Source organism: Oryctolagus cuniculus, chromosome 20 (assembly GCF_051225735.1).
Source record: "Oryctolagus cuniculus isolate XC-2025 breed Fujian yellow rabbit chromosome 20, ASM5122573v1, whole genome shotgun sequence".
NCBI classification, from domain to species: domain Eukaryota; kingdom Metazoa; phylum Chordata; class Mammalia; order Lagomorpha; family Leporidae; genus Oryctolagus; species Oryctolagus cuniculus.
Window position 1 is genome coordinate 26,317,388 of NC_142886.1, and position 12,315 is coordinate 26,329,702.

The 12,315-nt window shown below is 42.8% G+C and overlaps 1 protein-coding gene across 24 annotated transcripts in view; it reads left to right on the plus strand.

Annotated features, from left to right (window-relative positions):
* Positions 1-12,315, plus strand: part of TTLL5 (tubulin tyrosine ligase like 5) — a 278,203-nt gene that overhangs the window by 129,692 nt on the left and 136,196 nt on the right. For 19 of the 24 annotated variants that reach the window (XM_070065290.2, XM_089322397.1, XM_017349414.4 and 16 more), the window contains 4 exons: positions 2,295-2,422; positions 5,665-5,748; positions 6,302-6,700; positions 9,884-10,071. In XM_070065290.2, the coding sequence (XP_069921391.1) occupies positions 2,295-2,422; positions 5,665-5,748; positions 6,302-6,700; positions 9,884-10,071 (799 nt within the window). Of the gene's footprint in view, positions 1-2,294; positions 2,423-5,664; positions 5,749-6,301; positions 6,701-9,883; positions 10,072-10,570; positions 11,121-12,315 lie in introns of those variants that run through there. The other 5 variants (XM_008272018.5, XM_008272021.5, XM_051825998.3 and 2 more) reach the window with 2 other exon arrangements.

A 12,315-nucleotide genomic window follows, 5' to 3' on the forward strand; every position in this document is an offset into this window, starting at 1 on the left:
CCTAGTCATCCTGTCTGTATCTAATCCAATTATGCTGCTGTTGTCATGACTTTAGTTCCTAAAACACTGTTGCTGGGCACTGGGTGGTAGCTGCAGACAGCCGTCACGGGCACAGCACTCCGCGCACTGGGGGACCTGTGGGAAGTTGAGTTGAGAGCCTTCTGTGTGTACTGGGCCTGGGTCTATCCCTGCTGCTCTACTGATGTAGCAGAGATGACCACGTTTTGCCTCTCCGAGTGGGTTGAGGAATTGGCAGTTTCTCAGTGCTGTGACGGTTACGCCTCATTTGTAAAATAGAACAAGCCCTTGATGCTTAGGGTTAGCTTTTCCGAATTGAAAATGTCAGTATTCAGCTCTCTGTCTTGATGAAAGTCAACCAGGCCGTTTTTTCCTTTATATTGGAAGAGATAACAAAGACGCCTAATTTTAAATCCTATAAAACTCTTCCTGAAGGCCCTTTTTCTAATTAGATAGTTGTGCAAAGCCACCAACTTAAAGAATAAAACAATTGTAGACTCAACCATCAAGGTTACTATAGGAAAAAAAATTAGAAATTAGATTTTCTGTTGTGAAATTTACATCATGTGGTAGTTTATCAATCACCAGCCCAGTATGGTCATTGCTGAAGGCTCTGCCCAGACCAGTGACAGCCTGTGTCATGTCCTTACACACACAGAAAACAGATCTTGGCTCTGTAGGAGTCCACAGTTGTGAAGTGTTATTTTGTTGATGTAAAGATATAGAAACAAAGCAAGAAATAGTTTATTACATCAACATTATAATCATAGAAAAGGAAGAGAACTATATTGAGAAACTATGTTCTTTTTAATGCTAAAAAATTAATTTCTGGTTTCTCTTAGGCATCTTCAAAATCTCAAAAATATGTAAAAAAGAAAAAAACGTCAAACTTTAGAAAAGTGATGTATACTCCCATAGCATCCCTAAAGGATATTGAAAATGACTTTCATGTGTTATTAACTAAGTACATGGATTTGGAGATAAAATTCACTGGAACGCATTTATTACTAATTGTGGATTGAGTGTGATAGTTATGGGGAAATGAATGATAGTATTAGTTCTTGTTTTAATCTGTTGGGTGAACACACAGATACCTTTGTCACTGCTGGTAAACTCAAATATGTACAGGAATTAGGCCGGACAGCATAAATTATAAAGTAGACAGAAGCTAAGGCAGCTGTAAAGCAACTTAGGTTTTGAGCAACTATGACTTTTGCCTCAGTATTTGGTGAAGGGCCAAATAAAACACCCGCCAGGCAGGCAGACGCAGCTGCCCACTGCAGACCCCGTCCTTCTGATAGCTGCTCTGGAGACCTTGGGCTTATGCTGAGCTTCATAAAGGTGGTTTCTTGGATTCTCATTAGAGGGTCCTTAGAAGATAAGATATAAGCACTTTGTACTCACACATGCACATTTCACTTCTGCAAAGACCACCTATGTGGAAAAGACCATCGAGAAACTGCCAGAGATGTTAGAAAATCCAGCCATGCATGTTTACCAGAAGAAACCCTTAGGCTCTGTCCCTCTCCTGATACTTCCCATTCTTTGGATGTCCATAAGGCATATAATGTTGACAATTTGAGGTGATCTTAAGCTCACCGTGTTGGGTTTCCTACAGTGTGCAGTTGGGTAGGGAACTCTTCTGTGGTTCTTCTGGTAGGTTCCCTTGTTTCTGACTCAGGCAATTGAAATGACAGGTGACTCGTTCAGTGGTGATGTGTCAGTCATCTAGAAGTGGTGTGGGCACACTGTAAAGGGCCAGATGATAAATACGTCAGGCTCCTTGGGCTATGCATGGTCTTTTCCCCATAGTCTTCTTTAAAAACATTTTTAAAAGCCTTCTTAGCTGGGGACAAAAGCAGGTTGCTAGTGAGTTTTGGCCCATAGACTGTAGTTGTAACTCCTGATGTAGAGCACTGTTCAGTGGGACTTTCTGTGGGTGACTACTGAATACTGGAAATGTGGCTCATGTAATACTGAAAGGAATGCGAAGGTTCATTACATTTAGATGCAGATAGTCTCATGTGACTAGTGGCTACCATGTTGGACCATGTGAATCTACAAAATTTACTACGGAATGAACAAAGCTTTATCATATTTTAAATTTTTAGATTGTTTTCCTGTATATTTCATTTTAGCCATCTATTAACAGGGAATTGTCAGTTTGTGCTTTTCACTTTTCCCTTCTCCAGCTTACTCCGTATCCATAGTCAAATCTGGTGGAAAGATTTTACAGATCAGCCTTCATTCTGACCATGCTTCTCTCCTCATTTCAGTGAGGCTGAACTGGAGGAGGTGTTGACCTTTTACACCCAAAAAAACAAGTCTGCAAGTGTCTTCCTGGGGACTCACTCTAAAAGCTCTAAGAACAGCAATAGTTATTCTGATAGTGGGGCCAAAGGTGGTAAGTATGCTGGTTAATTAGCGAGAAATAAGAAGAATGAGTGAAAAAACAAGGAATGTAAGAGGGGGTCATGAACCATGTACTGACTGAGCGCCAGTAGTCTCCAAGGTGGTGAAGCTTTACAGCATTGGGGTGGGGTGGAGAAGGGGACCCTACTTTTTGTCTAAAAACCAGAAGAAGTGCTGGTCTGATTTTTTTCATGATAGTTAATAGCAGAGGGCTTTTCAAGAAGAGCTAATAACAGCTAACGTTTATCGAACACTCACCTTTCTGTCTGCTGGGCGTGTTGTTATTTGTTATTCCCACAACCATATAGAGAAGGCACTATTTAAAACTTCTTTGCAGGCAAGAAAATGAGCAAAAGGAGACTAAATAACTTGCTCAAGGTTACTTCCAGCACACAGGGACAGAAATCAGATCCTTGGTCTGCCGGACTCAAAGCTTGTGTTCTTGGTCTCCACCCATCTGCCTCTCCTAACAATTGTGTCTCGCTCTAATCAAGTATGCTACTTTCTCTAGTGCACGCCGTTGGAACTTTTTGTTGTGTGGGACTGTTCTATACCAGGTATCCCTGGTTCCAAGCCCTCCACGCCACTGGCTTCCGTTAGTCATTGTGATAATCTAGAATGTTCCCACGTGTTCTCAATGTTCTGAGGAAGTCTGTAATCAGGAGTTTTGGAATTCAGTGTGGAGCACACTATCTGGCTCACGTCATTGTGATAAAAAATGGCAGTGGTGTTGTGCTGTCACCAGAGCTCTGTGCGTTAAATGTAGGATTCATTTGAAACCTAGATGGAAGTGTTGCGCATAGGTCACCAATGCACCGATTTTGTCCACGTGCTGAACACTAGATTCAAAAATGGGGCCTTCCTCCCTGCCCTTCAAGGCTGTTATGTTCTAATATGGGAATACCTAAGAAAATTGGTCCTTTAAAATGTGGAAGGAATTTCTCCCAAAGAAACATGTTAATGTTTTTGTTTTTTTTTTTTTAATATTTTATTTATTTTTATTTGAGAGGTAGAGTTACAGACAGACACAGAGAGAGGTCTTCCATCCACTGGTTCACTCCCCAAATGGCCACAACGGCTAGAGCTGAGCTGATCTGAAGCCAAGAGCCAGAAGCCAAGAGCTTTTTCCGGGTACAGGGGCCTAAGCACTCGGGCCATCTTCTACTGCTTTCCCAGACCATAGCAGAGAACTGAATCAGAAGAGAAGCAACCAGGACACAAACCGGCGCCCATATGAGATGCTGGTTTTAAAACTTATTTGATTCATAGGTGAATCACAAAAACCTGTTTAACTCCTCATGTAATTGGATTATTGAATTGGTAGTTCTTACGAGTCCAGACTCTGAGCTCTGAGTTCTCCTATCCCCATTCATCTGTTCTATCTGAGCATACGTTATGTGGCAGGCACTTTGATAGTTGCTAGGAAAACAGTGACCAAGGCTGCCCGAGTCCTTGACTTACAAAGTTCATTGTCTGATGGATGAAGTTGGGCTAGAGAATATTAAGAAGGTTGATGGATGCTCTGAAAAGCCTCTTTGACAGTGTTGGGGAAGGGAGACTGAGGAATTCCTATAAGAGAAAGTTGTGCTAAGGTGTGTGGGTGGGGGCCTAGATGGACATTCCCATGGTAACTCCTCCCCCATCACAGCAGTGAGGGGCCACTAACTGCCTGCAGTTGCAGATGGGTCTTGAGATTCTAGGGTTGGCACAGACTTTGTGATACAGGGAGCTAAGCCACCACTTGAGGCGCTCACATTCCATGTTGAAGTGCTTGGGTTTGAGTCCCGTCTCTGCTTCTGATCCAGCTTCCTGCTAATGTGCACCCTGGGACGTAACAGACGATGGCTCAGGTACTTGGATCCTTGACTTATGTGGGAAACCTGGATGTAGTTCCTGGCTCCTGTCTTTGGCTTGGTCCAGCTTTGGCTATTGTGGACATTTGGGGAGTGAACCAGCAGATGGAAAATTCTGTCTCTGTCATTCTGCCTTTCAAGTACATAAAAAATAAGGTCTTAAGGACTACCTTTATGTAAGAATGTGTACACTTGTCTATACCTATTAAGATCAACTAGAGGGGCAGTAGGAAGGCCTTAGTCAAGGAAACATGATGACATTTGACACTGTGGTGTCTGGGCTGATTTCAAATATGAATAAGCAAGTGTGTCAACAGTAGGACCGCTCCTGGTAATGACGGGGAGGAGAGAATTCATATATCCTTATTCTTTTACTCTGAAAGATTATCTGTAAGACGGCTTTTTTGAATGTTTGTGTGAACCTAGCCCTTGACGATTTAGGAATGTTTCTCTTTAAGTATATGATTAGCACTGGCTGTTCATCTGAAAGTCCTGTTTTTAGAGAAAAATTAATTTTTACAATTATTCTTTTGTTTTCTTTTTAAAGGCAGAGAGGTAGGGAAACAGACAGAGAAATATCTGTTCCTTGGTTTACTCCCCAAATGCCTACAATAGTCATTGCTGGACCAGGCTGAAGCTGGGATCCCAGAGCTCAATCCAAATCTCCCACGAGGGTGGCAGGGATGCAGATACTTGGGCCATCATTTGCTGTCTGCCAGGGTGTACATTAGCAGGAAGCTGGATTGGAAGTGGAGGAGCACGGTCTCGAACCTGGCACTCTGATATGGGACGCAGGCATCCCAAGTGACATCTCAGCCATTGCGCCATGTGCCCACCCAGAGAAAATTTAATTTATTAGATCAGATTTGTTATTGAAGGTACTCTCAAGTGAGACTGCTCAGGAGTTTCAGATACAGAACCATTGCAATATCTTGCTATTATGCCAAGAAGTAGTGGAGCTGTTCTTTCTGTCTCATGGTAGCTGCCCTGTTACACATGTATTTTAGCTCCAGCAGATACCATCAACTAATTTGTTCTCTTGGAGCCCCCAGTTTGAATTCCTGGCAGAAGCATCTGACCATCCTCACTTGTTTTCCTTCCCAGGCATGTCCTAGCATGTTGGCAGTTCATGGATAGCTGCTCTGGGTTTAAGTATCTTCCCTGGTTCAGTGAGTTGGAGCTAGAGTTGAGGAGAGCTGAAACCCATTTGGTTGATTGTCGGCTCAACAGGGCTGTGAGAGTGGCGATCCTAGGAAAAGTGTGGTGAGGTGTGCAATGTCTCTCAGCATTGATTAGCATTTGTGATATGTTTTTGGATTAAAAAATGTCTTTGCATCTGAGTGGCAAGAGAGCCTAAGTTCAGTATTTCTTATTATTACAGATCACCCTGAGACTGTGGAGGAAGTGAAAATAAAGCCGCCTAAGCAGCAACAGGCGACAGAAATTCACTCTGATAAACTGTCACGTGAGTGATTTCAAACACACATGGATTTGCTACTTTCTTGATAGGCCCCTAAACTGGAAGATTTCTAAAGCATGAAACTGAAACATGACCCCAAAGGGCTCCTCTTTTGTTCTTCCTTTCCCTAAGAATTTCCTCTTATCTATTGATAACCTGTTTTTCTTCCAAAGAATTTTCTATTTTCTTATGTTTAGAAATTCTGAGCCCTTTCTTTTTTCCTGGCAGAGTAGAAAGAGGTGGAAGAGTTACCTGTCACTAGCAGAAGCTTTGTCCTGATGTCCTAACATTGATAAACCCGCCTGCTGTGTTCTGTGGGGGTAGTCCCAACTCCAGCTTATAGAAAACATAAAAACTAAATCCTATTTCTGTTCCCAGATTGCCTCTGGTAGGCAAAACTCATGAAGTTGATGATGAATACCATGAAAGTCTGTATTTGTTAAGATTTCTCTTTCATGTTAAGATTATTTCACTGGTTTAAAAATTTTTTCCTTGATGTCTTAGAGAGATCATATGTCCATTTTTCCTAAAATGATCTGTTTTGTTTTTGTTTTAATAGGATTTGCCACTCCAGCGGAAAAAGAGGCAAAAGTAGTCTATACCAATCATTCCTCCACTGCTTTCTCTGGTCCTGCAGCTCCTCCTCTCCACAAAATTCCCAACACCCATCTGTCAGCTGTTGTTTCCACCCCTGACCTCTCGCCCGCGCCTGGCCACCGTGCTTCCTTACCGCAGTTTCCTCCAGCAGTCCCCAGCATGCCTCACCAGCCCCCCATTTTACTGAACCCCGTTCCTGAGAGTGCGTCTTCCATGCACACTGGGACGCAGAATGTCCCGAGCCCTGTGGGCTTGCCACGCTGCCGCTCAGGCAGTTACACCATTGGCCCGTTCTCCTCTTTCCAAAGCGCTGCGCACATCTATAGCCAGAAGCTCTCCCGTCCCTCTTCAGCCAAGACAGGTGAGTGAGAAAAGAAACGAAAGGCAGCCTGCACTGTCAGCTCTCCCCGGCCCCAGTAAGGAGAGAATGCCCTTGCCTTTCTAAAGAACTCAGAGGGACACGGGGTGCGTTGTGCTGATGTGACTGAGGAAGATGCTCACGTTTGTCTGGCAGCTCTCAGTCACTGATGCGGAGTGAAGCAGCACTTCCTTCAGGCAGCAGAGATGAAGGGATGAATGACACAGGGCTTCTGTTCACAAGGGGCCTGGAGTCTGTCTAGTCGAGAGAGTTCCTATCACGGAGAACCATAGACTTATGAGTGTGTTCTCTGCATTCTTTTTGATTCAAATAGTTATTCCTGATATCAGATCAATTTTTATTTTTTAATATATTTAAAGAATGACTGGAATAAATAATGAAAGAATTCTTAAATAGGATATCTAATTTTAAATGAAGTAGACCCATATTATCAATCAAGCTTTTCCTCTACTCCTTAAATAACAGCTTAATGAGATATACTTCACATTCCATAAAATTCATCCTTTTCAATGATTTTTAGTATATTCACCAAATTATGCAGCAAACACCACTATCTAATTTGGGAATGTTTTTATGATTCCCAGAAGAAACCATGTACCGATTAGCAGTTACTCTGTTTCTTCTTCCCACTGGCTGTTGGCAACCACTGATCCACTTTCAGTTTCTACAGATTTGTCTGTTCTGGACATTTTCTTTCTTTCTTTTTTTAAAACTAGGTTAGACAAAGTAACCCAATTTTTTTTTAAGATTTATTTATTTATTTAAAAGACAGAGTTAACAGACAGGCAGAGGCAGAGAGAGAGAGAAGTCTTCCATTTGCTGGTTCCCTCCCCAAATGGCCACAACAGCTGGAACTGGGCCAATTCAAAACCAGGAGCGCAGAGCTTCCTCTGGGTCTCCCATGTGTGTACAGGGGCTCAAGGTCCTGGGCCATCCTCTGCTACTTTACCAGGCCACAGCAGAGAGCTGGATCAGAAATGGAGCAGCTGGGACTGGAACTGGTGCCCATATGGGATGCTGGCACTACAGGTGGCGGCTTCACCAGCTATGCCACAGCGCTGGCCCCTAGACATTTGTTATTAGTGGACTCATATCATATGTGATCTTTTGTGAATGGCTTCTTTCACTTAGCATAATGTTTTCAAAGTTCATCTATGGTGAAGCATGTATTTTATGGCTGAATAATTCCATGTTGTATGGGCACCATACTTTGTTTATCCACCCATCGGTTGGTGGATATTTGATTTGTTTGTACTTTTTGACCGTTATAAATGATGTCACTGTGAACATTTGTATCCAGATCTTCATGTGAATGTAACATAATACCATTTCTCTTAGGTGTATAGCTAGATCCAATCGCTTGAGTTGTGTAACAAATTTATAGTTCCTTTTTTTGTGAGACACCAAACTGACTTCCAGAGTAGTACACAGTTTTACCACCAGCAATCCAATTTCTCTATATTCTTGCCAAACACGTGCTGTCTTCTTTATTTATCTATCCTAGTCAGTGTGAGATAGTGTCTCTTTTTGTGGATAGGACTTTCATTTCCCTAAATGTTAATGGTGTTGAGCATTTTTTCATGTGTTTACTGGCTACTCATGTATCTTCTTTGGAGAAATGTGTTTTCACATTTTAAAATTGGGGTATTTGTCTTTATGGGTACAAGTCCCTGTCAGACGTATTATTTGGAAGTGTTGTCTACCAGTCTGTTGGTTGTTTTTTCATGTTCAGAAAAGCACAAGAGCTCTAAATTTCATTGGAGTCCAATTTGTCTTGTTTTTTTCTTTTATCACTTGTGCTTTTTGAATCATATTTGAAAAACTGTTGCCCAACTCAAGTCACAAAGATTTTTTCCTATATTTTCTCAAAAAGTTTTATAACTTTGGACCATGGTTGTGACTTTGTTTTCTAAAGTCAGAGATGGTGATGATGTTCTGGTTTGTGCTTTTTCACCCCACATGAGAAATTCCATAGGATCAACATCTGTAGTACCTTGTATTGTCACCAAAGCTTTTCTTCTTTCAAAAACCCTTCTTTGTCATCCTCTCCAAGAGAGGAATAGGGCACAGCAGACGATGGTCAGGTGGGATTATTTCCTTAGGTCTGTTGCGATTTCTTCTTTGACCTACAGGTTGCTTTTATGCACTGTGTTTAATGTTCAGGTAATTGGGTTCCTGTGTTTGCAGTAGACTTTTAGTTTATTCCCAGTGTGATCCAAGGATGCATTCTGAATGGCCTAGGCAATAGTCATAGCAACGTATATTTCTGTCTTTAAAAGAAAGGGAATGAACGAATCATCCAGGGAGATTAGGGATAGGGAAGAACACATTCATTAACGCACATGGCTGGTAGTGTAGTTCTCGGTTTTGGTAGTAACATCCTAGCCATTCATTATAATATGTTCATAACTTGTACAAGTATTATAAATTTTTTATGTACTAAGTAATGTAGTAAATGTGAAATGTTTATAGCTTTTTAAAGGGGTGCCCCAAATTATGTATATATAACAATTACGGTTACATTAGCATTCTTAAAAGGAAAGATAGGAAATATCATGTTTTTACTTTTCTGAGTCAAAACTTTTTTCAGTGAAATTGTGTTGTTACTAAATGAAATTATATGAAATAATCTATTTTTGCCAGAATTTCAATGCTTGGAATAATAAGACTCTGATATTATAGTTGAGAGAGTAAGCTTTCAATCTGAAAGGAAAATCAGTCATTTGAGAATATTGGGTTGTTGCTCAATTTTGCTTTTATCCTTGTTTCCCTTTTGAGCTTTGCAAGTATTATGGATGATTTGACAGTGGATGACATAGACCATTGCCGTCACGTAAGATCAAAAACAAACAAGGACTATAATGAGTTTCCAAGACACATTTTTTTCCAGTAAGATGGTAGATTTTAGCATTGGTTATTCCCCACTGCATATGAAGACAGTCCTTCATTGTGAAGCTGTCCTAGTAACCAAAAGCATCAGTAAATGCATGTAACAGCTTGGCGCTAGCAAGGGTTTCTAGGGTGTAGTAATGAGTTGTTTTCATTTGGGTACCCTCTGAAGATAGTTTATTGCTCAGGTATCTGTTGACCTGAGATCTCTCTGTGGCCATCCTAGTTTTTTTCAGGTATTTTCCCAGACTGGTGAAAGTGTTTTATCTTTTACAGCAGGTTCGTGCCACCCGAGCAAGCATCACTCAGGAGTAGCCAAAATACAAAAAGAGGGAGAAGATGCTTCTCCGTACGGCAAACGGTACAACCAAAGCATGGTGACGGCTGAACTTCAGCGGCTGGCCGAGCGGCAGGCGGCAAGGCAGTATTCTCCGTCCAGCCACATCAGTCTCCTCACGCAGCAGGTAGGAGGCGCCCGGGGTGCTGAAGGGCTCCGTGGTCCCCAGGCAGGGTTAATGAGGGGCTACTGTGGCCTTCCCCGTCTTTGCTAATTCCGCTATACTGCTGCCTCTTCAGTGGGTATCAGCCAACGCAGCCAAGTGTTCCTCCTGATTTTTGGAGACAGTTACTTTTCTGTTTCAGACACTGTGAAGTCACTGTGCTACTGGCTGTGAGGTACCTAACCCGCAGATGCGCGGACTCGCATGTTCACCTGTGAATATAATCTTGACGCAGCTTTAAAATAACTTCCTTGATAAAATGTTCCAGTGAATCCTACGCTTACAAATCTTTTTACCAAGATGTCCTAACATTTTCTTTTTCTTTCTTTCTCTTCCTCTCTTTCTTTCCTTCTCTTTTTACTGTACTGCCTGTTATTTCGTGAGCTCAGAGTGTTCTGTGGGTCCTGATTAATGAAGTGTCCCCTCCCACCCCTGTCCAACACACACTGTCCCCATTTTCTAGGTGGTGACACAGAGGCTGACGGGAGGGATGAGATCAGGGTCGTTCAGCGAGCTAGGCGGATGGAAACAGATGGGACGCTCCTCACACACTCAGCCAACTCTCAGCACAGGGGCGGCGGGAGCTCCTGCAGGAACACCGTGCTTTCTGTCTTTCTTGCTGATTATCCTCCTGGTGTTTAATTGGGAGTAGAAGCCGTATCTTCTCCTCCTTAATGCTGCCTGGCACCAGAGCCTCCAAAGGAATCAATATAATGTAACTGCACTCTTGTATTTTTCTGTATCTCTGTTGTGTCCGATTCCTTAATTGCTGGTAACTCTGTAATGATAATCAACCCTACAAAAGGTGAAGCTGAAAATTGCTTCAAGTACGTGCTCAAAGTAGGCCACACACTGCTCCCTGGTGGCCCCCTGCTTCTCTGTGTACAATCCCAGGCCAGAACTGAAGGTCAGCCTCCCTTGGACTGAGCCCTGCTTCCGCCCCTCCCAGTGTGGGAGGCAGGGATTCTTTTCTTTTCCAGATCCCTAGCGTTTTGAGTGGGGGTGGGGGAGTGGACGGAAGGCCTGACGTGAAATAGGAAGCAGAGAACCCTGAAGGGCAGTGTTGAGACCTGAAGAGAGCTGGAGGGTTAGATTGTGGTGGTTGAATGCTACAGAGAGAGGGAGCAGAGTGTCATGACCGTGGTCAGATGAGAAGGGATCTTGACCTGTGAAGTGCCATGAGAAAGGATGGAGCCGGTGATCCACTATACCTTTGTCATTGAGTCACCGCCTGGAGTGTCTGTTTCCAGTCTGAGCAGCCAGGAGCACCAAGACGTTAAAAGATTTTCTTTGTAATTGCAGTAAAAAAAAATTAAAAAAAAAAAAAGGCCAGTATTAGTGCTTACATGTTTTCCACCCCCATCATGTTCTAAACTGCAAAGACCACCAAGTGATCTGATCTTGATCCTGTAGGAATCTAAATCCAAGGTGGGTGCATCCTATTGGGAAGTCACCCCCCCCCCCCACCAATCTCTTTTAGCTATAAAGAATTAAAAGCCCACTGGACTCCTGTTCATAGGAGAGATAGAGATATCTCCTGTTCATAGAGACAGATCTTCCATCTACTAGTTCATTCCCCAAGAGGTCACAATGTTCAGGGCAGATCTCTCATGCAGGTACAGGGGCCCAAGGATTTGGGCCATCTTCTGCTGCTTTCCCAGGCCATAGCAGAGAGCTGGATTGGAAGTGGAGCAGCCAGGACTCGAACCAGCACCCCTATGAGATACTGGTGCTGTAGACCAGAGCTTTAACTTGCTGCACCACAGTGCCGGCTCTGGTACTTTTTAAAAATCATTTTATTTTTCCTATAATTTGAACTGTTTGGGGCTGATGCTGTGGCATAGTAGGTTTAGCCTCCTCCTGCAGCATTGGCATCCCGTGTAGGTACCTATTTGTGCCTAGTTGTTCCTCTTCTGATCCAGCTCTCTGCTAACGGCCTGAGAAAGCAGTGGAAGATGGCCCAAGTGCTTGGGCTCCTGTACTCATGTGAGAGACCCAGAAGAGGCTCTCGGTTCCTGGCTTTGGATCAATCCAGCCCTGGCTATTGTGGCTATTTGGGGAATGAACCAGCAGATAGAAGCCCTCTCTTTAGAGAGTGAACCAGTGGATAGAAGACCTCTTTCTCTGTCTCTCCCTCTCTCTGTCTGTAACTCTGCCTCTCAAATAAATAAATAAATTTTAAAAAATAAATTAAAAAAAGTTTTTAAA